Below are 25136 nucleotides of genomic sequence, written 5' to 3'. Positions count from 1 at the left end.
CCGCTCTGATTCATCGGCAACAAGACATGTTGTTGTTTTTGTTGTTACAGCGCAGCACTCCTTTGACGAGTCAGCACAGATGTCCTGGCAGGCCGATCTGGACCACCCCGTCTCTTACGGTACGTCCCCACAAACTGACCTGATAACGCTTTGACGCTAACCCACCTGAGGGCGGGGGAGGAGTCTTGGCGCAGTCCTCCTCCAGGTAGCTGCTGTTGTGTTTGCACACTTTTCTCTCTCTTCTTGTCTTGTGGCGACCACTTCACACCCACTAAGTCCACTTGTGCTCCTTACTTAAACATGGAAATTGATATTATGTCATCATAACCAACATATTGCATGAGAACAGTTGTGAGAAGGTTGAAGCATCTCATACATAAACACTAGGGCTGTGAATCTTTTGGGCCCTTAGTGATTTGATTCGATTCCGATTCAAACCGAATCTCCAAATGTATTTATTTGGTATTATAAGTATAATGAAACTTTTTCAAAAACAGGTTACAGGTTAGATTGCACGGAGATGGCCTAAAAACCTATATATACGGTATATGTGCATATGTGTGTGTGTGTGTGTGTGTGTGTGTGTGTGTGTGTGTGTGTGTGTGTGTGTGTGTGTGTGTGTGTTAAAGTTAAAGTTAAAGTACCAATGATTGTCACACACACACTAGGTGTGGCGAAATTATTCTCTGCATTTGACCCATCACCCTTGATCACCCCCTGGGAGGTGAGGGGAGCAGTGGGCAGCAGCAGTGGCCGCGCCCTGTGTGTGTGCATGCGTGCGTGTGTATATAAGTTGTTGGTTACTTGTTTGGGGGAGAAAAAAGAGCATTTGACGTGTGTGTGTGTGTGTGTGTGTGTGTGTGTGTGTGTGTGTGTGTGTGTGTGTGTGTGTGTGTGTGTGTGTGTGAGTGTATATAAGTTGTTGGTTACTTGTTTGGGGGAGAAAAAAGAACATTTGATGTGTGTTTAATTGTATTTCTAGACTGTATATGTCAATAACCCAAGAAACAAATGTTCAGAATTTTTTTTGTAAATACATTTAAAAAAATAATAATAATAATAATTGAAGAAAAAAAAGCTTCGTAATGGATATAAATGGGGGTAATTAAATTTTTTTTTTTATGGTGCATGGACTTTTTTAAATAATATTCACAAATTGTGAAAATCTCTTTACAAATTCACCATCCAACATGTCGGAAAGGGTGTAGGAAGAAGCAGAGTTTATTTAATCCTACCCCATTTCCCTATCACATGAGTCACTGGTAAATATTGTCACTCTCTGTGCAATACAGTCATACATACAATAAATTATATATACTAATATCTATATATCATAATACATTAAGTGTTTCCTGAGATCCAGGGTCAACGCAGCCGTCTACCAGCAAGTTTTAGAGCACTTCATGCTTCCTGCTGCTGACCTGCTCTATGGAGATGGAGATTTCAAGTTCCAACAGGACTTGGCGCCTGCACACAGCGCAAAATCTACCCGTGCCTGGTTTACGGACCATGGTATTTCTGTTCTAAATTGGCCCGCCAACTCCCCTGACCTTAGCCCCATAGAAAATCTGTGGGGTATTGTGAAAAGGAAGATGCAGAATGCCAGACCCAAAAACGCAGAAGAGTTGAAGGCCACTATCAGAGCAACCTGGGCTCTCATAACACCTGAGCAGTGCCAGAAACTCATCGACTCCATGCCACGCCGCATTAACGCAGTAATTGAGGCAAAAGGAGCTCCAACCAAGTATTGAGTATTGTACATGCTCATATTTTTCATTTTCATACTTTTCAGTTGGCCAACATTTCTAAAAATCCCTTTTTTGTATTAGCCTTAAGTAATATTGTAATTTTGTGACACACGGAATTTTGGATTTTCATTTGTTGCCACTTCAAATCATCAAAATTAAATGAAATAAACATTTGAATGCATCAGTCTGTGTGCAATGAATAAATATAATGTACAAGTTACACCTTTTGAATGCAATTACTGAAATAAATCAAGTTTTTCAAAATATTCTAATTTACTGGCTTTTACCTGTATATATAGTTGTATTTGTGTATTATGGATGTGCACAACAGGGGACTTTGTTGTCCTTGTCTTGTTGTGCACGTCTAAATGATTGTTTTTTAAATGTTTACCTCAATTTGAAGCAGTAATACTGTTGGGCACTTCCTTGATTAAAGCGTCACCTTGATCAATAGTCTTAAAGCACGAATAACTCCATATTGTGCGTCACACACGTCTTTAGTATCTGGTAGAATTGCCTTTATTGGCCATTTTTCCTCTCCTCACTGTTTCTGCTAGTGCGCTGTGTGAGTGTGTGCGCGCTGACACACTCAACATGCTCCTCCGCTCTGTCAACATCGCCCCATGGCAGCATGCAGATGAACAAAGAAGCACTGGTATTTTCCAAGGCAGTGTAGTACCCTTTTCATGTTTTCTTTATTAGTACCGGTGTTCTGTACAACCCTATTCACATGTTTGTGGTTCTGGTGGTTCTGCTCAGTCGAGATCCAAACATCTCATCAGTGGTACGAATAGATGAGAATATTGCAGTCTGCTTGTGTTTCATGTCTTAGAGAAACACATAAAGATCCACATGTGATGGTTCCAGGTTGACCTTGAAGATCCACATGTGATGGTTCCATGTTGACCTTCAAGATCCACCTGTGATGGTTCCATTTTGACCTTGAAGATCCACATGTGATGGTTCCATGTTGACCTTCAAGATCCACCTGTGATGGTTCCGTGTTGAGATTAAAGATCCACTTTTGATGGTTCTGTGTTTGTTGTGATCCGCTGCCCGGATCATATTTTTTATTTACGTTTTCAAGATACTTGTGTTTTTGGTTAGTTTTGGACTCCTTGAGTACCTGTTTTGTACACCTGAGTTTGTTGCCATGGCTACTTATTATTTTCACCTGCCGCGTTTGTTCCCGACACGCACCTGTTTGTCATCACTGACATTATTATTCAAGCCTGTCCTCCCTGTCATTCGTTCTGGCTTCGAAGTTTGTTTTCGTGCAACAGTTGACGACTTTTGTTCCGGCTCTGTACCTGTTAGCTTCCATGCTAAATTCATTTTTTTACCTTCTAGCTCCCATGCTAGCTCTTTTAGTTTTTGCCTTATGTGCTATGAGCACCCTTTTCTTTTTTCCAGTATAAGTTATTTATTAAATAAATACTTTCTTACCTGCACGCTGTGTCTGACGCCCGTCTGCATTCCTGAGAGAACGAACCCCGCATCACAATGCGCCCCGGTCGTCACAGTGTTGACCTTAAAGATTCACTTGTGATGGTTCCATGTTGACCTTAAAGAACCATGTGTGATGATTCCGTGTTAACCTTAAAGGTCCACTTCTGATGGTTCTATATTGACCTTAAAGATTCATGTGTGATGGTTCCGTGTTGATCCTAAAGATGTACGTATGATGGTTCCGTGTTGATCCTAAAGATGTACGTGTGATGGTTCCGTGTTGACCTTAAAGATCCACCTGTGACGGTTCCGTGTTGACCTTAAAGAGCTATGTGTGATGGTTCCATGTTGGCCTTAAAGATCCACTTGTGATGGATCTGTGGTGACCTTAAAGAGCCATGTGTGATGATTCCGTGTTAACCTTAAAGGTCCACTTCTGATGGTTCTATATTGACCTTAAAGATTCATGTGTGATGGTTCCGTGTTGATCCTAAAGATGTACGTATGATGGTTCCGTGTTGATCCTAAAGATGTACGTGTGATGGTTCCGTGTTGACCTTAAAGATCCACCTGTGACGGTTCCGTGTTGACCTTAAAGATCCATGTGGGATTGTTCCGTGTTGACCTTAAAGATCCATGTGTGATGGTTTCGTAATGAACTTAAAGATCCACTTGTGATGGTTCCGTGTTGACCTTAAATATCCATTTGTAATGGTTTCGTGTTGACCTTAAAGATCCACCTGTGATGGTTCTGTGTTGACCTTAAAGTTCCACTTGTGATGGTTCTGTGTTGACCTTAAATATCCACTTGTGATGTTCCGTGCTGACCTTAAAGATCCACTTGTGATGGTTCTGTGTTGACCTTAAAGATCCACTTGTGATGGTTCCGTGTTGACCTTAAAGATCCACCTGTGATGGTTCAATGTTGACCTTAAAGATCCACTTTTGATGGTTCTGTGTTGACCTTAAAGATCCACTTGTGATGGTTCCGTGTTGACCTTAAAGATCTTTGTGTGATGGTTCCATGTTGGCCATAAAGATCCACCTGTGATGGTTCTGTGTTGACCTTAAAGATCCACTTGTGATGGTTCTGTGTTGACCTTAAAGATCCAGTTGTGATGATTCAATGTTGACCTTAAAGATCCACTTGTGATGGGTCCGTGTTGACCTTAAAGATCCACCTGTGACGGTTCTGTGTTGACCTTAAAGAGCCACTTGTGATGGTTCAATGTTGACCTTAAAGATCCACTTTTGATGGTTCTGTGTTGACCTTAAAGATCCACTTGTGATGGTTCCGTGTTGACCTTAAAGAGCCATGTGTGATGGTTCCGTGTTGACCATAAAGATCTTTGTGTGATGATTCCATGTTGGCCTTAAAGATCCACTTGTGATGGTTCTGTGGTGACCCTAAAGCAGCGTTTCTCAAAGTGTGGGGCGCGCCCCACTGGTGGGGAATAGAGACATGACAGTTGGGGCGCGAGTAACGGGAGGAAATTTCACTTTAATTTTTTTTTTTTTATTATATTCTTAGATTATTTTTTTTTACTATGCTTTCATTTTCTATACACACTGTAAATCACTTTGTGATTCTGTCTGTGAAATCTGCTATATAAATAAATGTAAATAACTTATTTTTCCTGTAGGCTTTAAATTTCTGGAGGAGCGAAAGTTTGACAGACATAGCAACAGTAACTAATGGGGGCGGGGCTAAGCGGAACAAATTTGACGAAACAAGCGCAGCAAAATTAAAAGCTGTCCCACTGTCAAACAACGCAGTGGCGAGACGTATATGCGACATTGCAAGTGATCTTGAGGAACAACTCGTAGACAAATGAAAAGAAAGTTGTTTTGCTTTACAAGTGGACGAAGCTACTGACAGCAATAAAGACTGCCTGTTCATCGCATACGTCCGCTTTGTGAATGGCGAGTCACTGTGCGAGGATTTGCTGTTTTGCAAATACATCAAAAATAGAGCCACTGCTGATGAGCTGTTCAAGATAATGGACAGTTTCCTCAAAGAACACGACCTAAATGGGAAAACTGTGTGGGCTTTTGCTCTGATGGCGCACAGACCATGGCAGGGTCAAGAAACAGGCTGTAGGCTTTAATAAAGAGGGTTGCGCCAAATGCGCATTGGACACACTGCGTCATTCACCGGGAAGCACTCGCGTCAAGGCAGCTCAGCCCCGAACTCAATGAGGTTTTAACATGTTGTGAACGCGGTACATTTGATCAAAACACGACCACTGAAAGCGTGACTGTTCTCTGCACTGTGTGAGGAAATGGGAGCTGATCATACGGCCGTGCTGTTTCACAGTGAATCAAAGTGGCTCTCCCGGGGCAAAGTGCTGTCACTTGCCCTGTCTTGCCAAATGCATAGCTCCTCTTTTTTTTGCAAAGATTGCAAAGTGGCACTTTTATTTTATTTATTATTGAACTTGATGCAAGTTATTTGATTTATTATTGAACTTGATGCAAGTTATAACACTTTTATTTGATTTATTATTGAACTTGATGCAAGTTATAACACTTTTATTTGATTTATTATTGAACTTGATGCAACTTATAACACTTTTTTTGATTTATTATTGAACTTGATGCAAGTTATAACACTTTTATTTGATTTATTATTGAACTTGATGCAAGTTATAACACTTTTATTTGATTTATTATTGAACTTGATGCAAGTTATAACACTTGTATTTGATTTATTATTGAACTTGATGCAAGTTATAACACTTTTGTTTTATTTATTATTGAACTTTATGCAAGTTATTTTATTTCTTATTGAACTTGATGCAAGTTATACCACAGCTGCACAGTTATTTTATTCATTATTGAACTTGATGTTATTTTATGTTATTGAGTTTGAATGTATACAACTTGATGTTACTTGATGTTCAATAAATTTGAAAATGTTAAGCTTGGCATTAGAGTTCTGTTGTGGCGATGGGGGCAGGTGGGGCTTGAAAACTCCCCCTTGTCCAAAGTGGGGGATGACAAAAAAAGTTTGAGAACCACTGCCCTAAAGATCCATGTGTGATGGTTCCGTGTTGACTTTAAAGATCCACTTGTGATAGTTCTGTGTTGACCTTAATGATCCACTTGTGATAGTTTAATGTTGACCTTAAAGATCCACTTGTGATTGTTCTGTGTTGACCTTAAAGATCCACCTGTGATGGTTCTGTGTTGACCTTAAAGATCCACTTGTGATGGTTCTGTGTTGACCTTAAAGATCCACTTGTGATGGTTCAATGTTGACCTTAAACATTCACTTGTGATGGTTCCGTGTTGACCTTAAAGATCCACCTGTGATGGTTCTGTGTTGACCTTAAAGATCCACTTGTGATGGTTCAATGTTGACCTTAAAGATCCACTTGTGATGGTTCTGTGTTGACCTTAAAGATCCACTTGTGATGGTTCTGTGTTGACCTTAATGATCCACTTGAGATGGTTCTGTGTTGACCTTAAAGATCCACATGTGATGTTCCGTGTTGACCTTAAAGATCCACGTGTGATGGTTCCGTGTTGATCTTAAAGATCCACTTGTGATGGTTCCGTGTTGACCTTAAAGATCCACTTGTGATGGTTCCGTGTTGACCTTAAAGAATTATTTCTGATGGTTCCATGTTGACCTTAAAGATCCATGTGTGATGGTTCTGTGTTGACCTTAAAGATTTACTTCTGATGGTTCCTGTCATGTCTGTATAATCATGTTTTGTTTTAGTCATGTTTTCTTTTGTTTAGTTATTGGACTCTTTAGTTTCTGTTCATGCTCCATTGTTTTTGTTTCCATAGCAACCCATTAGTTTTCACCTGTCATGTCACGCACCAGTTTTGAGTCACGCACCTGTTGTTAATCATGTCTGTGTTATTTAAGCTTTTCATTTTCTGTTGTTCGTCCTGGTGTCATATCCTTTCTAACCCTGCTATCCTCTCGTATCAAGCCATGTTCACAGTCCCATGCCACAGTAAGTGTTTTTATTTCGTGTTCACAGTTTCTGCCTTTGTGCAAGTTTTGTTTTCATTCGCCAAGTTTTTTACCTCCGCCATTGTGCGCGCCATTTGTTTGCTTCTGTTTGTAGTTTGTTAGTGTTTAAAATAAATCATGTACCCACCTTCAAGCCATGTCCGATCCAAGTTCACTTGCATCTCGGGAAAACAAAAACTCCAAAGTCCAAGTCTTGACAGTTCCATGTTGACCTTAAAGATCCATGTGTGATGGTTCCATGTTGACTTCAAAGATCCACATGTGATAGTTCCATGTTGACCTTAAAGAATTACTTCTGATGGTTCCATGTTGACCTTAAAGATCCATGTGTGATGGTTCCGTGTTGATCTTAAAGATCCACTTGTGATGGTTCCGTGTTGACCTTAAAGAATTACTTCAGATGGTTCCATGTTGACCTTAAAAATCCATGTGTGATGGTTCTGTGTTGACCTTAAAGATTTACTTCTGATGGTTCCATGTTGACCTTAAAGATCCATGTGTGATGGTTCCATGTTGACTTTAAAGATCCACATGTGATAGTTCCATGTTGACCTTAAAGATCCATGTGTGATATTTCTGTGTTGACCTTAAAGATCCACATGTGATAGTTCCATGTTGACCTTAAAGATCCATGTGTGATATTTTTGTGTTGACCTTAAAGATCCACGTGTGATGATTCTGTGTTGACCTTAAAGATTTACTTTCTATGGTTCCATGTTGACCTTAAAGATCCACGTGTGATGGTTCCGTGTTGGCCCCAGCATGTGCTTGTGTGCTTTCTGCCTAATTACTTTTTCACAAGTAGCTGTGGGTCCTGAGGGTCTGACTTCCCCCACAAGCACTTAAGGTCACCTTGCTGCAGTTCCTGGCCTCACTCTTCACGCGTGTTCTGGATGTTGGCTCACAAGTGGGCGGAGCTCTAGATGATTAATTTCATTACATCTGCCAAGCACAACAACTTCAGAGTGACTGTTTTGGTTTGTTGGTTGATGACGTTAGCGACATGGGCGCATTGGTGAGGGTCTGGATAAAGGTGCTGCTGGAACACTGCACACATGTTGGTTCTTGGATCTTTAAGGTTGCCAAGAAAACGCCGTCTTGTCCCGCGACAAAAACGATCCATATGGTCAGTCAATCAAAACATGTTGTCACGGCAACAGGCGGGACGACCCAGCGTATATTTCACGGGCCGCAAACACGATCATGTGATGCTTGGCTGGAAGTTAGCTGAAGTCAAGGAGGACTAAAGGTCTGATCCACTAGAGAATTGTGTGTATTGAAAATATGGATATGAAAATGATCGCCCTTATCATGAAACATCACGCTATTGTTGAATGTACTCAAAAAGTACATGATTATTTGTATTTGTGTGTTCAAACATTTTTATATTCTTCCATTTTAATATGTCAACATTTTCTAAGGTTGTTTTTTTTAATAAATGCAAATTGGGTGGTAACTTTGCTTCACTTCCTGTTTATGTGACGTCACGCGGGTTCACTTCCTGTTAAAGATGGCCTGTGTCGATAGATCGATCACTTTATGTTCAATGTGAATATCTTAACGTGTTTATGCACGTTTAAATCGGGGTATGACGTTTCTTAAGAGAGAAAGACATCAACGTGTTCATGTTAGCATTTAAGCTAGCTTGCAAGCTAACGCTAAACAGTCCATAAGTTTATCAACGTCACGGTTTTCCGATCATTTTAATTTAGTACGGTAACACCAACCGCGGTTATTATTTTTACCATTTATGATTACTTCCCTAATTAAAACTCGTGCAAACTTGATAACATACTAAGATGTTGTTACAAACTTCAACATTGTTCACACAATCATGTGCGGAATATATGCTGATAATTGGAACACACAATACTGGAAGGCAGAGATTTTCCGGAGTATAAAACGCTGCTTTTTTCCTACGCTTGGAACCCTGCGGATAGTTTATGGATTTTTCTCCGCTAACAGCCATGTTTTGTATTGAACAAATAGTTTTTAATATACGCCGGCAGGGACACTGGCACTTGTACTGTGGCGCCATCTTTTGGGACGAGTTCGCTCACCGCAAAATGTTCTCCCAGTTTCGTGCTTCGAACCGGAAGTAAAACCGTCCATAGCGTTTCTGCTCGAAAGGATTCTTCATTCATCACTCCAAGCAACGATTGTAAGTTTTACAATATAACTAAAACAATTCTTACTTACTAAACCGTCCCATGTGTGATGTTTGTAGGAGTGTTTTCATGCCGTTCGCATTAGCTAATACGCTAACAGTGTAACAGGAGTGTCCGTGTTAGTATTATTAACTTACAATGGCATTCTTTTTGTATTGTTTCAGTTTCACAAATTCCTCGGTAAAATCACAAAAACTTCACCGGGGAGTTATGGAGTCTGTGGTTAGAGTGTCTGCCCTAAGATCGTTTAGGTCGTGAGTTCAAACCCCGGTCGAGTCATACCAAAGACTATAAAAATGGGACCCATTACCTCCCTGCTTGGCACTCAGCATTAAGTTAAAGGCCTACTGAAATGCGATTTTGTTATTTAAACGGGGATAGCAGGTCCATTCTATGTGTCATACTTGATCCTTTCGCGATATTGTCATATTTTTGCTGAAAGGATTTAGTAGAGAACATCGACGATAAAGTTCGCAACTTTTGGTCGCTGATAAAAAAGCCTTGCCTGTACCGGAAGTAGCAGACAATATGCGCGTGACGTCACAGGTTGTGGAGCTCCTCACATCCGCACATTGTTTACAATCATGGCCACCAGCAGCGAGAGCGATTCGGACAGAGAAAGCGACGATTTCCCCATTAAGTTGAGCGAGGATGAAAGATTTGTGGATGAGGAAAGTGAGAGTGAAGGACGAGAGGGCAGTGGGAGCGATTCAGATAGGGAAGATGCTGTGAGAGGCGGGTGGGACCTGATATTCAGCTGGGAATGACTAAAACAGTAAATAAACACAAGACATATATATACTCTATTAGCCACAACACAACCAAGCTTGTATTTAATATGCCACAAATGAATCCCGCATAACAAACACCTCCACCCTCCCGCCCATATAACCCGCCAATACAACTCAAACACCTGCACAACACACTCAATCCCACAGCCCAAAGTACCGTTCACCTCCCCAAAGTTCATACAGCACATATATTTCCCCAAAGCAAAGTTACGTACGTGACATGCACATAGCGGCACGCACTTACGGGCAAGCGATCAAATGTTTGGAAGCCGCAGCTGCATGCGTACTCACGGCACCGTGTCTGCGTATCCTACTCAAAGTCCTCCTGGTAAGAGTCTCTGTTGTCCCAGTTCTCCACAGGCCAATGGTAAAGCTTGAGTGTCATCTTTCGGGAATGTAAACAATGAAACACCGACTGTGTTATTCGGCACAACAGTCAGGGGGTGCATTCTACGGCGGGGGTGCATTATCCGGCACAACACCTGCCGCAACACACCGCTTCCCACCTACAGATTTCTTCTTTGCTGTCTCCATTGTTCATTGAACAAATTGCAAAAGATTCACCAACACAGATGTCCAGAATACTGTGGAATTTTGCGATGAAAACAGACGACTTAATAGCTGGCCACCATGCTGTCCCAAAATGTCCTCTACAATCCGTGACGTCACGCGCAGGCGTCATCATACCGAGACGTTTTCAGCAGGATATTTTGCGCGAAATTTAAAATTGCACTTTAGTAAGCTAACCCGGCCATATTGGCATGTGTTGCAATGTTAAGATTTCATCATTGATATATAAACTATCAGACTGCGTGGTCGGTAGTAGTGGGTTTCAGTAGGCCTTTAAAGTTCAAGTTAAAGTGCCAATGATTGTCACACACACACAAGGTGTGGCAAAATTATTCTCTGCATTTGACCCATCACCCTTGATCACCCCCTGGGAGGTGAGGGGAGCAGTGGGCAGCAGTGGGCAGCAGCGGGCAGCAGCGGTGGCCGCGCCCAGGAATCATTTTTGGTGATTTAACACATATTTATAGTCTTTGGTATGACTCGGCCGGGGTTTGAACTCACAACCTATCAATTTCTGGGTTGGAATTGGGGGTTAAATCACCAAAATGATTCCCAAGCGCGGCCACCGCTGCTGCTCACAGCTCCCCTCACCTCCCAGGAGGTAGAACAAGGGGATGGGTCAAATGCAGAGCGTATTTTTTCACCACACCTTGTGTGTGTGTGACTATCAGTGGTACTTTAACTTTAACTTTAGCTGATTGGAGAGCTAGCCTGCGCAGTTAGTGGGTCCATGACGATGACTTCTGTTTCGTTTGATCCGCCGTTTTACTGCCGTGTGACAGACACCATTTGGAAACAATTTCGGTATGTAAATAAACATTTACAAAAAAAATTGTCGCGGTATATATCTGCGGCTTCTAGTCCAGTGCGGCTAATAAATGAAAAAATGCGTATTTCTTCGAAAATTTGGGGGCTGCGGCTTATATACCGGAATCATTCATCACGATGTGATTCATCAAACCTGAAACTGTTCTGCATCTATTGTTTATATAGCACGTTAGGAATGTACGTGCAAACTAGGTAAAATGATATAGAAAATGAATGGAGGGCATTGTTTCGTCTTTTTTTAGCGCCTTTTTGTTTGTGACGTCATGTGATGAAACGTTGTTATGTCGGCATTGTAAAGGAGCTGTTACTGATACCAGGTGTGTGTGTTGCGATGACACAAAGTGATCAAGTGAATGTAAGAGCGGCACATGACAAGAAGAATCCTGTTAGCATGCAGATTAGCTTTATCTTGCGGCACACCTGTCAATATCAATTATGGGAGGACGCCAAGGGCGGACAGGACGCGGAAGAAAGACACACGCTGCATTTGTAGCAAACCAGCGTTACAAAAAGCTGCCATGTCTTCAAAGTGCGACAGAATAGAAGCAAAGAAGTCGCTGCAAGGTACAAAGCATGTCCATAAAGGGGAACTGCACTTTTTTAAATGTTGTCTATCATTCACAGTCTTTGTGTAAGACAAGAACACGTTTTTCTTTTTTTGTGCATTCTAAATCGTAAATAAAGGCTAGCAAAAGTCAGCTAACATCGGAGCCAATGTGAGTCGCTCTATAAAGCGCGCTACAAAACATCCATCAAGGTTTTATGTACATGCTTTAAGTATATATGTAATGTAGTAATATTCATAATAACATATAATATTTACATATTTTGCTCATTTTAAGCGTACGGCGGCGTATTAATTTCACAGACGCATCACAACGTTCACTTTTCCCTTCAACAACAACGACACTGCTATTCATGGCAGACTTCATGAGAGACTACAAAGACTACTTTGGGACAAATGATGATCCAGAAACGTATATTTTTGAGCCTGAGTATAAGGAGGCTGATCTACAAGTTTTAGAAGCTGTGAGCTAAACAGATGCAGCTTTAGTGAAACACAAAGCATCATGTAGCAGTATTGCTAAGTGCTAAACAAGATATATAAACTACCAACATAATAAAACAATCACTTACTGTACAATGTCTGCTGTCACTGGGATGTTTATATCTTCCTCTTTAGATTAAAAATTAATCATAATCCTCACAAAGGGTTAAAAAATTGTTGGCGTTAATGAGCGTCTTTTCGTGTTTTTTTCGCCATCTCCGTGTTTTCTCGGTTTATGTCCACAACCTTCTACTATCCAGGTGAGAGGCATGGTTTATAATCTAGAATTAACTTTCACCAACTCAGAGGCGATGCAGCAGCTCAATATGTCAACATAGCAGCATAAGCTAGTTAGCTCTCTGTGATCACGGCGTCGCTAAAAGTAGTTCCTCTGTGGTAGCGCTTATATATCGCTAAGACTTGGTTAAAAATCAGGTGACAACATGTAAATGGAGTAATCGGATGTTTTTTCAACACAAAAAGAATGCCATTGTAAGTCAATAATTCTAACACAGACACTCGTAAACGTGTTAGCATATTAGCTAATGCTAACGATTCTAGCTTAATTACATTACAATAGCGCGTACAAATATGCATGAAAACACTCTTAGAAACTTCACACATGGGACGGTTTAGTAAGTATAAACAGTTTTAGTTATATTGTAAAATTTACAAACGTTGCTTGGAGTGATGAATGAAGAATCCATACGAGTAGAAACGCTACGTGTGCCTTGTAGCGATTACCATACGTGACAAAAGATACTGGTACCAACTTTTGGTAATAATAACGACACTTGTGTTTTACTGTAACATTTATCAGTGAGCTCATAATAATAACTGTGCTGTCCAGTTCTTATTTGTTTATCATGTGCAAATATGTATTTATTTCAGCCGGGAAGTAGTCTTTCCCATTAAGTTGAAAGTGCCAGTCTTGTCTTTTGTTGAGGCCCACAAAGTGTTTATACTCTAAGTATTGTACCTATTACAAACCAGCTATTTGATTGCAACATGCATCTTATTTTTTGTTTTCATCAACACATTTGGAGGTCGCCATTTAAAATCGCTAATGCTAATCAGTAGCATTTATATGGCATGTGCAATGTAAAGTAGCACCGAACGAGCAAATTTTGTAAAGTGGTGTCTAGGGCTGCAACAACTAATCGATTAAATCGATTAAAATCGATTATAAAAATAGTTGCCGATTAATTTAGTCACCGATTCGTTGGATATATGCTATGCGCATGCGCAGAGGCAGTTTATTTTATTTTTTTTATTTTTATTTTTTTTTAATAAACCTTTATTTATAAACTGCAACATGTACAAACAGCTGAGAAACAATAATCAAAATAAGTGTGGTGCCAGTATGCTGTTTTTTTCCAATAAAATACTGGAAAGGATAGAAATGTAGTTTGTCTCTTTTATCCGATTATCAATCGATTAATCGAAGTAATAATCGACAGATTAATCGATGATCAAATTAATCGTTAGTTGCAGCCCTCGTGGTGTCTTACTTCTGAGTGCTTTCTGTCAGGCATGCTTGCTTTGTTGGCAGGAAAAATGATTTAGAGGTGGTCTGCTACAAATAAGCTTGTTTTTACATGACTTGGTAAACATAAACACGTTGATGCAAGCGTCAGCGAGTAGTTACCATAGCGACGCAAATGGGTTGAGAAGTCGATCCAAGCTGTGGTTGATTCATTCATTGATGAAGGGGACGTGTCAATCACTCAATCAAAGTTGACTTATATAGCCCTGAATCACAAATGTCTCAAAGGGCTGCACAAGCCACAACGACGTCCTCGGCTCAGATCCCACATCAGGGCAGGAAAAAACTGGGAATCACTAATAAGCCGGAGTTCTGTAAATGCAGATTTCTGGCCGGGACATATGGTGCAATACAATCAGCAAGATAGGATGGAGCGAGACCGTTTAGTATTTTATACGTAAATATACATGTAAGTGTTAATTTAGCTGCTGTGCAACAATTTTTCCGAGGATTTTCGAGATAAAGGGAAGGTGGTGACATCGGCCGGTAGTTTACCTTGAGGTCAGGTTAGGTTAAGTCTTTCGAGTAGAGGATGAATAACCGCTTTTTCGAATGCTAGGAGAACAATGCCAGAGGAAAGTGATACGTTTATAATATTTAGCACTGAATGTCCTAATATTACAAACAGCTGCTTGATAAGTTTCCCAGGAAGTGGGTCAAGTAAACATGTTGTTTGTTTTGTCCCATTTACAAGTCGCAGGAGTTCCTCTAATGTTATTTCTTTAGTTTTTATTGAGGCGGATGAGACCTAACACTTGAGTAAGTCCAACAACACAATGGCCTCGTCGTGACGACTATTGCTCGCAAAATGGTGGCAGGTTGGCGTTGTTATTAGTCATGTTCGCTGCGGATGGAGGGCGCTTCTTCCCGCGACCTTCCATCCCACTCATGACGCCACGCTTCATTCATCCGAGCGCAGCCAGCGAGAAGAACATTCTCACTCTCGTCTTTGTGCGGTCTGTCCAGCCAGGAAGTAACAGTCTCATTCAAGGCCACCTCATTAGGTACACACAGTCACATGTCGGCACAAGGTCCAAACATTGCAGATCAGGGGTGTCTCATTTTTTTAAAAATACAATAACAACAAGAATACATAAATAAAGTGGAATAAAAGAGCAAACGGGTGAAATGTAACAAGAAAAAGTTGCAATGTTGATTCGAGGAACACAAAGCTGCCACGCAGGCTGTTGTGTTTTGTTTTTTCGTTAAAACTGTCATATATATTCCAAAAATGGTGTGTTGGCCATTAAGACACAGGTTTTCCTTGACAAAAAGGGCATAAAACATAACATTTTATAAAAACGTATGATTTGAAATTTGAACAAAAGATTCAAGCAATGAAATAAATAAAAAAATGTATATGATTTATTTTCAACACTTTTATAAGTGGACCCTTTTTGGATTCCCAAGACTTTTTAGAGTGATTTATTTATTTTAAATTTTCATTTGTCATGTCTGTGATCATGTATTGTTTAAGTTATGTTCCGTTTGGGTTTTGTACACTTAGTTCCTGCTTTTCACTCCCTTGTTTTGTCACCATAGCAACCATTAGTTTCACCTGTTTCACGTTTTGAGTCACGCACCTGTTTTCATTGATCATGTCACTGCTATTCAAACCTGTCTGTTTCTCTTGATTGTCCTGGTGACATTATCCTTATCCATCCATACTACCTCTGCTATCCATGAGATTCCTGTTTATTATAGTTCATGCTTCAGGCCATGCCACAGTAAGTGTTTTTGTTTCGTGTTCATAGTTAATTGCCTTTGTGCTAGTCTTTTGGTTTTATTAGTCAAGTTTGTTCTCCGCCATTGTGCGCGCCTTTTGTTTGCTTCCTTTTTTTTTGTAGTTTGTTAGTGTTTAAAATAAAATATGTACTTACATTCACACCTTGCCCGCGCTAACTTTCCTTTGCATTCCGGGAAAACAAACCCCAAGGTCCAAGTACTGACATCATTGATAAAATAAATACATAAATAATGAATTAATTACTTTACCCAAAATAATTCACTTACAACTTGATGTGTTTTCTATTAAAAAAAAAGGTTTTCTCTTAGAAAAAGGACATGAAACGTAAAAAATAAAAGTTCATCTTAAAGTTGATCTAGAGATTCAAGTATTGAAAAAAAATTATACAAGACTTATTTTTAACACTTTTATGAGTGGACACTTTTGTATTCCTGAGACCTTTTTAATTTTTTTTTTTTTAAATTGGCATTGCTCAAAAAAAAAAAAAAAATGAATATGATTTATTTTCAACACTTTTTTGAGTGTGTCCTTTTTAGTGTGATTTTTTGTTTTACTTGTCATTGATAAAATAAATACATAAATTATGAATTAATTATAGGTTGATTGGCAACACTAAATTGGCCCTAGTGTGTGAATGTGAGTGTGAATTGCCAAAAAAGGGTCTTCTCTGACAAAAAGGACATAAATAATTTAATAAAACGAAATAAAAAACATTAATGACAAATATATGAAAGATATATGACTTTTTTCACACTTTTATAAGTGGGACCTCAAGACCTTTTAATGTGATTTTTTTTTTTTTAAACCTGTCATTGATTTAAAAAATTTATAAATAAATTATAAAGAATCAATTACTTCACGAAAATATTCAACTTCTAATTTTTGAGGGGAAAATATTGCATAGTCTGGGTTTTTTCTGTACAAAAAACAGGAAAAAAGGGGCATGAAACATAAAAAAAAAAAAAAAAAAAAAAAACAATCTGAAAGTTGATCAAGAGATTCGAGCATTAAAAGTTAAAAAAATATATATATATTTAAGACTTATTTTTAACACTTTTATGAGTGTTCCCTTTTGGATCCCCGAGACCTTTTAGTGTAATTTTTGTTTTAAAAAAATGGCAAAATGGCATTTATGAGTGGCTCCTTTTTGGACTTTTTAGTGTGATTTTTTTTTTAACTTGTCATTGATAAAATAAATCCATAAATCATGAATTAATAACTTTACCTAAAATAATCCACTTGGAATTTTTTAGGGAGGAAATATTACATACTTTATGATTTTTTCATTAAAAAAACGGGGTTTTCTCTGACAAAAGGGACATGAAACATAAAAATAATAAAGATTTCTCATCTTAAAGTTGATCTGGAGATTCAAGTGTTGAAAAAAGTTATATAAAACTTATTTTTAACGTTGTAATGAGTGGACCCTTTTGGACCCCCGAGACCTTTTAGTGTTATTTTTGGTTTAAAAACCGGCATTTCTCAAAAAATAATAATGAATCAGAATCAACGTTATCATCTACGTCACCTGAAATATTCCACTTTTTTGGGGGGAATGTTGCATATTTTGTGGTTTTTTTTTTCATAAATAACAAGATTTTCTATGACAAAAAGAGCATAAAACGTGAAAGAAAATTGAATCGATGAATACATCTAAAGTTAGTTTTCAGATTCAAGCATTGCAAGTTAAAAAAAATTACACATTACTCTTTTTTTTAAACATTTTTATGAATGGGCCCTTTTTGGATCCCTTTTAGTATGATTTTTTTTAACTTGTCATTGCTCAAAACATAATAATGAATCAAAATCAATGTTATCAATGATTGACCTATTTAAGACAAATACTTCACATCAAATATTCCACTTTGAATTTTTTTTTGGAGGGGGGGGAATATTGCATTTTTGTGAGGTTAGGGTTTTTGACATAAACCACCGGCTTTATTGAGGGATAGCTCTGAAGTTGGTATCGAGATTTAAGCATCCATCCTTCCATCCATTTTCTACCGCTTGTCCCTTTTGGGGTCGCGGGGGGTGCTCGAGCCTATCTCAGCTGCATTAAAATAAAAAGAAAAAGATATGTCACTTTTTTTCCCACACTTTTATATGTGGGACCTTTTTAGATCCTCCAGATCTTTGTGTGTTATTTTGTGGGGGTTTTGCCATAAAAATCTGAGTTTTCTGTGACAAATACACACACACACACACACACACACACACACACATATATATATATATATATATATATATATATATATATATATATATATATATATATATATATATATACATATTTATTTTTTCTTTTACTTTCAATGCCTGAATCTCTAGACCAACTTCAAATCTATCGGTGGGTATATAGTGTTTTTTATTTTGTTGTTTTTTATGTTTGAGACTTATTTGCAACACTTGTATGAATGGGTCCTTTTTGGTTCCCGGGGAACTTCTAGTGTGTTTTTGTTTGTTTTGTTTTGTTTTTCATTTAAAAACCTGTCATTAATCAAAAAATAATTATGAATCAAAATCAATGTTATCATCTACGTCACCTGAAATATTCCACTTTTGCGAGGGGGTGGGGAATGTTGCTTTTTTTTTTTTTTTTTTTCATAGGGTTTTTTCATAAATAACAGGAGTTTCTCTGACAAAAAGAGAATAAAACGTGAAAAAATAATTATATCGATGAATGGATCTAAAGTTAGTCTCCAGATTCAATCATTAAAAGTTAAGAAAAATTACATACTGTATGACTCTTTTTTTAATTTTTATTTTATGAATGGGCCCTTTTTGGATCCCTTTTGGTGTGATTTTTTTTTTTTACTTGTCATTGCTTCAAAACATAATAATGAATCAAAATGTTATCAATTACTTCACCTCAAGAATTCCACTTTAATTTTTTTTGTGGGGGGGAGGATATTGCATATTTTGTGGTGGAGAGGGGTGGCCGTAAAAACAGGGTTTTCTCTGACAAAAAGGGTATAAAACATAAACAAAAAAAAAACTTTAAATCGACAAATAGCTGGTGTAGAGTAGGGTTGTACGGTATACCGGTATTAGTACAGTCCCGCGATACTAATGAATCATTTTCGGTACTATACCGCCTCTGAAAAGTACGTCGTGACATTGCTGGTTTACGAGCAGAGGAGCATGTTCGGCAGCGCACAACCACGGAGTACTTACAAGCAGACACAGTGTGTAGACAGAAAAGGGAGAACGGACGCATTTTGGCTTAAAAACTAACAATAAAGGTGAAGTTATAACACTGAAACGCCCTCAGGAAGAGGTGTTTTATGACATTGCTAGCTAGCTAGCGGCTAAAGTCCAGTGTTGTAGCTACTTCTAAATCACTAATCCTCGCCTCCATGGCGACAAATAAAGTAAGTTTCTTACAAGTATCATCCCTGTAGGACGAGGAATAGCTAAACATGCTTCACTACACACCGTAGCTCACAGCGTCAAAATGTAAACAAACGCCATTGGTGGATCTACACCTAACATCCACTGTAATGATACCAAGTACAGGAGTGTATCTAGGCGATACTACTATGATTACGTCGATATTTTTCGGCATCACAACGTCTTCTTTTGTTTTTTTTTTATTTATATTTTGTTTATAAAGTCAGGAAATATGTTCCTGGACACATGAGGACTTTGAATATGACCAATGTATGATCCTGTAACGACTTGGTATCGGATTGATGCCCAAATTTGTGGTATCATCCAAAACTAATGTACAGTATCAAAAAACAGAAGATTAAGTGATTATTACATTTTAACAGAAGTGTAGATAGAACATGTTGAAAGAGAAAGTAAGCAGATATTAACAGTAAATGAACAAGTAGATTAATAATTCATTTTCTACCATGTGTCCTTAATAATGTTGACAAAATAATAGAATGGAAAATGACACAATATGTTTCTGCATATGTCAGCAGACTAAATTAGGAGCCTTTGTTTGCTTACTTATTAATAAAAGACAAGTTGTCTTGTATGTTCACTATTTTATTTAAGGACAAACTTGCAATAAGAAACATGTTTAATGTACCGTAATATTTTTTTGTTAAATTAAAGCCAATAATGCAATTTTTTGTGGTCCCCTTTATTTAGAAAACTATTGAAAAGTACCGAAAATTATCGAAATCATTTTGGTACCGGTACCAAAATATTGGTATCGGGACAACACTAGTGTAGAGATTTGTACGTTAAATGTACAAAATGAATGTTGTAAAATGACCTACTTTTAAAACTTGAATGACCTTTAACCTTTACCAAACACGAGGGGAGCCTTAAGGGTTGAAAACAAATCAAAATACTGTGTTGGTTTTAAAATGGAATAAAATCAAAATGGCCTCCACAGGCTTTGGTTTTTCAGTGAGAGCGTGGAGCGTCTCGGTGTCCAGAAGCACCCGACAGGCCCGTCGCACAAAGACTGGCGGTGCCGCCGACTGTGAAATTAATTGAACTTGTGACCCGGAGGCTGGAGAACGCCATCCGGCCCCAGCACACGAGCGTGGAGATGATCCCACGTGACAAAGAAACGCTCGACAACACACTTTCTTGGGCTGTATTCTAGTTAGTTTAGTTAGTTAGTTAGTTAGTTAGTGGTAACATCAGCGCCGGACGACATGACCCTCAGCAACAAGAGCGGCCATGTTGACTCAGTCTGTGAGGAAACGCAGTGGCGTCGTTGCCGTGTTTGCTCCCACACAGCGACGAGTCGACGTGTCGCTTTAAGCCCGCCGTGTCCCTGAAGCACGCAATCTGTGCCGAGCCGCGCCGGGCCAACACCCTGCCGCTTTCTGGGTCACATTGCAGCACCGCTTGCCCAACTCTCACTACATCCACAAGGTTTCAGGTCAGATCTTCGTGCTGGAAAAGACCTCCACTAAATTAGACCAACTCATATGTAGTAAGAAAATACCCTATTTTACAGACTATAGAGCGCACCGGGATATAAGCCACACCCACTAAATGAAATCAAAAATTGATATATTAACCACACCGGACTATAAGCCGCAGATACAGTTGTGGTCAAAAGTTTACATACACTTGTAAAGAACATAATGTCATGGCTGTCTTGAGTTTCCAATACTTTCTACAACTCTTATTTTTTTTGTGATAGAGTCATTGGAGCACATACTTGTTGGTCTATATGCAAAACACTAATGTCCACTGCAGGGGACGCTGGTTCTCAGGAGGTTTTAACATTTTTATTTTCATGTTGTATATCCTCCTGAGATTTAGCGTCCTCTGCAGTGGACATTGTTTATTTAGTCAAAGTTACACATGTATAGCCTCGTTATGCAGAACACTAATGTCCACTGCAGTGGACGCTGGTTCTCAGGGAGTTGTAGCATTTACATTTTCATAGAATTTCTGAATAAATCAAATTTTTGTGTTTTATATACTTCCGAGAATCAGCGTCCTCTGCAGTGGACTTTTTTTTTTTGCTCTTTTTGTTACATATTTTGTTAACTCTGTAATGCAAAACACTAATGTCCACTGCAGTGGACGCTTGTTCTCAGGAAGCTATAGCGTTTACATTTTCATGGAATTTCTGACTAAATAAAATTTTTGTGTTTTATATACTTCCGAGAATCACCGTCCTCTGCAGTGGACTTTTTTTTTGTTGCTCTTTTTGTTACATATTTTCTTAACTCTGTAATGCAAAACACTAATGTCCACTGCAGTGGACGCTGGTTCTCAGTAAGCTATAGCGTTTACATTTTCATGGAATTTCTGACTAAATAACATTTTTGTGTTTTATATACTTCCGAGAATCAGCGTCCTCTGCAGTGGACATTTGTTTTTGCTGTTTTTGTTACATATTTTGTAAACTCTGTAATGCAAAACACTAATGTCCACTGCAGGGGACGCTGGTTCTCAGGAGGTTTTAACATTTTTATTTTCATGTTGTATATCCTCCTGAGATTTAGCGTCCTCTGCAGTGGACATTGTTTATTTAGTCAAAGTTACACATGTATAGCCTCGTTATGCAGAACACTAATGTCCACTGCAGTGGACGCTGGTTCTCAGGGAGTTGTAGCATTTACATTTTCATGGAATTTCTGACTAAATAAAATTTTTGTGTTTTATATACTTCCGAGAATCAGCGTCCTCTGCAGTGGACATTTTTTTTTGCTCTTTTTGTTACATATTTTGTTAACTCTGTAATGCAAAACACTAATGTCCACTGCAGTGGACGCTTGTTCTCAGGAAGCTATAGCGTTTACATTTTCATGGAATTTCTGACTAAATAAAATTTTTGTGTTTTATATACTTCCGAGAATCACCGTCCTCTGCAGTGGACTTTTTTTTTTTTGCTCTTTTTGTTACATATTTTCTTGACTCTGTAATGCAAAACACTAATGTCCACTGCAGTGGACGCTGGTTCTCAGGGAGTTGTAGCGTTTACATTTTCATGGAATTTCTGACTAAATAACATTTTTGTGTTTTATATACTTCCGAGAATTAGCGTCCTCTGCAGTGGACATTTGTTTTTGCTGTTTTTGTTACATATTTTGTAAACTCTGTAATGCAAAACACTAATGTCCACTGCAGGGGACGCTGGTTCTCAAGAGGTTTTAACGTTTTTATTTTCATGTTATAAATCCTTTTGAGATTTAGCGTCCTCTGCAGTGGACATTGTTTATTTAGTCAAAGTTACACATGTATAGCCTCGTTATGCAGAACACTAATGTCCACTGCAGTGGACGCTGGTTCTCAGGAAGTTGTAGCGTTTATATTTTCATGGAATTTCTGACTAAATAACATTTTTGTGTTTTATATGCTTCCGAGAAACAGCGTCCTCTGCAGTGGACATTTTTTTTTGCTCTTTTTGTTACATATTTTGTTAACTCTGTAATGCAAAACACTAATGTCCACTGCAGTGGACGCTGGTTCTCAAGAGGTTTTAAAGTTTTTATTTTCATGTGATAAATCCTTCTGAGATTTAGCGTCCTCTGCAGTGGACATTATTTATTTCCTCAAAGTTACACATGTATAGCCTCGTTATGCAGAACACTAATGTCCACTGCAGTGGACGCTGGTTCTCAGGGAGTTGTAGCGTTTACATTTTCATGGAATTTCTGACTAAATAACATTTTTGTGTTTTATATACTTCCGAGAATTAGCGTCCTCTGCAGTGGACATTTGTTTTTGCTGTTTTTGTTACATATTTTGTAAACTCTGTAATGCAAAACACTAATGTCCACTGCAGGGGACGCTGGTTCTCAAGAGGTTTTAACGTTTTTATTTTCATGTTATAAATCCTTTTGAGATTTAGCGTCCTCTGCAGTGGACATTGTTTATTTAGTCAAAGTTACACATGTATAGCCTCGTTATGCAGAACACTAATGTCCACTGCAGTGGACGCTGGTTCTCAGGAAGCTATAGCGTTTACATTTTCATGGAATTTCTGACTAAATAACATTTTTGTGTTTTATATACTTCCGAGAATCAGCGTCCTCTGCAGTGGACATTTGTTTTTGCTGTTTTTGTTACATATTTTGTAAACTCTGTAATGCAAAACACTAATGTCCACTGCAGTGTACGTTGGTTCTCAAGATGTTTTAACGTTTTTATTTTCATGTTATAAATCCTTCTGAGATTTAGCGTCCTCTGCAGTGGTCATTGTTTATTTACTCAAAGTTACACATGTATAGCCTCGTTACGCAGAACACTAATGTCCACTACAGTGGACGCTGGTTCTCAGGGAGTTGTAGCATTTACATTTTCATGGAATGTCTGACTAAATAACATTTTTGTGTTTTATATGCTTCCGAGAATCAGCGTCCTCTGCAGTGGACTTTTTTTTTTGCTCTTTTTGTTACATATTTTGTTAACTCTGTAATGCAAAACACTAATGTCCACTGCAGTGGACGCTGGTTCTCAAGAGGTTTTAACGTTTTTATTTTCATATTATAAATCCTTCTGAGAATCAGCGTCCTCTGTGGTGGACACTTGTTGTTGGTCTATTTCTTTTGTCAAAGTTACACATTTATAGCCTCGTTATGTAAAACAATAACGTCCAATGCAGTGGACACTGCTTGTCAGGAGGTTATTCCTAACTCTGTCTTCATATCTACGACTAATATTTAATTCACTCTCAAAAACAATCAATAAATTATACAAATACAAAGAAAAAAAATAGCAAGAAAATGTGTTCCACTTAAAAATAAAAAAAAGTGAATAAAAAAAGTATGTCAAATAGAAATCCATAAAAATGAATAAATACATAGAAAATTAGGTCAATAATTAGTGGCAAACAACAAAGCCTGACAAACATAATCATACATAAAGATCATCCATTAATCATTTAATAACCTAAAATGTACACCTATTGTGTTGAATATTTCTTTCTATCGCTTTTCCTTTGTATTATTATATTTGAAATGTCTTTGTACAATTTGTGCAGTGACTAAAAAGGTCTATTTTGTGTATGTTATAGAATATAATTATGGCTTTAATAACCTTCTGAGTTGAATAGGTAATGTACATGTGGCAAAAGGCAGAAGACATTAGAACTTAATATATCTCCTCCTCCTTTATTCATGACTTTTTATTGCTGTATGAATTATTCGTACTTGATAGCGAGAGAATGAAATCAAACATGTATGCTGTGGATACAGTACGCGTACAGTAGTAGGACTGCAGAAAGTTTGATAAAAAATGACATGTCATACAAAATAGTATTTTTTATAAAAGATCGCTTTTTAAACAAAATAACATTACATAGTTTCATTCAAAATAGTTTTATACAAAATTAAGTTTCACACAAAATAAAGTTGGATGTAAAATAAAGTTGGTTTTTTTCACACTTATAAAAGTGTGAAAAAAGTAATATATCTTTCATCTATCCGTCAATAAAGTTTTTTATTTCGTTTTTTAAAAAAAAAAATTTATTTCCACCTTTTTGTCAGAGGAGACCCTTTTTGTTGTTGTTTTAATTTGTTTTTATATGCCCTTTTTGTCATATAAATGTTTGTGTTTTTTATATGGCAAACACAAAATATGCAATATTTTCCCCAAAAAATATTTCATAGTGGAATATTAGATGTGAAGTAATTAAAGCAGTGACAGTTTAAAAAATATCCCACTAAAATTCTTAGGGATCTAAAAGGGTCCCACTCATAAAAATAAAAAAGAATACATTTGAAAAAAGTCATTTATTTGTTTTGTTTTTCACAGTTAAGTCTCTGGATCAATTTCAAATCTTCTCCATTATAAGTTTTTTGTTGTAGTTGTTTTTTACACG

At 38.0% G+C, this 25136-nt stretch overlaps 1 protein-coding gene across 2 annotated transcripts in view; it reads left to right on the top strand.

Annotated features, from left to right (window-relative positions):
* The window catches only part of LOC133620191 (protein shisa-6-like), a 116868-nt gene that overhangs the window by 39383 nt on the left and 52349 nt on the right, over window positions 1-25136 (top strand). For both annotated transcript variants that reach the window (XM_061981469.1, XM_061981468.1), the window contains exon 4: window positions 51-119. In XM_061981469.1, coding sequence (XP_061837453.1) covers window positions 51-119 — 69 coding nt within the window. The remainder of the gene's footprint in view (window positions 1-50; window positions 120-25136) is intronic.

This window comes from Nerophis lumbriciformis, linkage group LG24, assembly GCF_033978685.3.
Source record: "Nerophis lumbriciformis linkage group LG24, RoL_Nlum_v2.1, whole genome shotgun sequence".
Taxonomy (NCBI): Eukaryota; Metazoa; Chordata; class Actinopteri; order Syngnathiformes; family Syngnathidae; genus Nerophis; species Nerophis lumbriciformis.
Note: the sequence above shows the minus strand (reverse complement) of the source record. Positions and strands in the feature narration are given on the sequence as shown.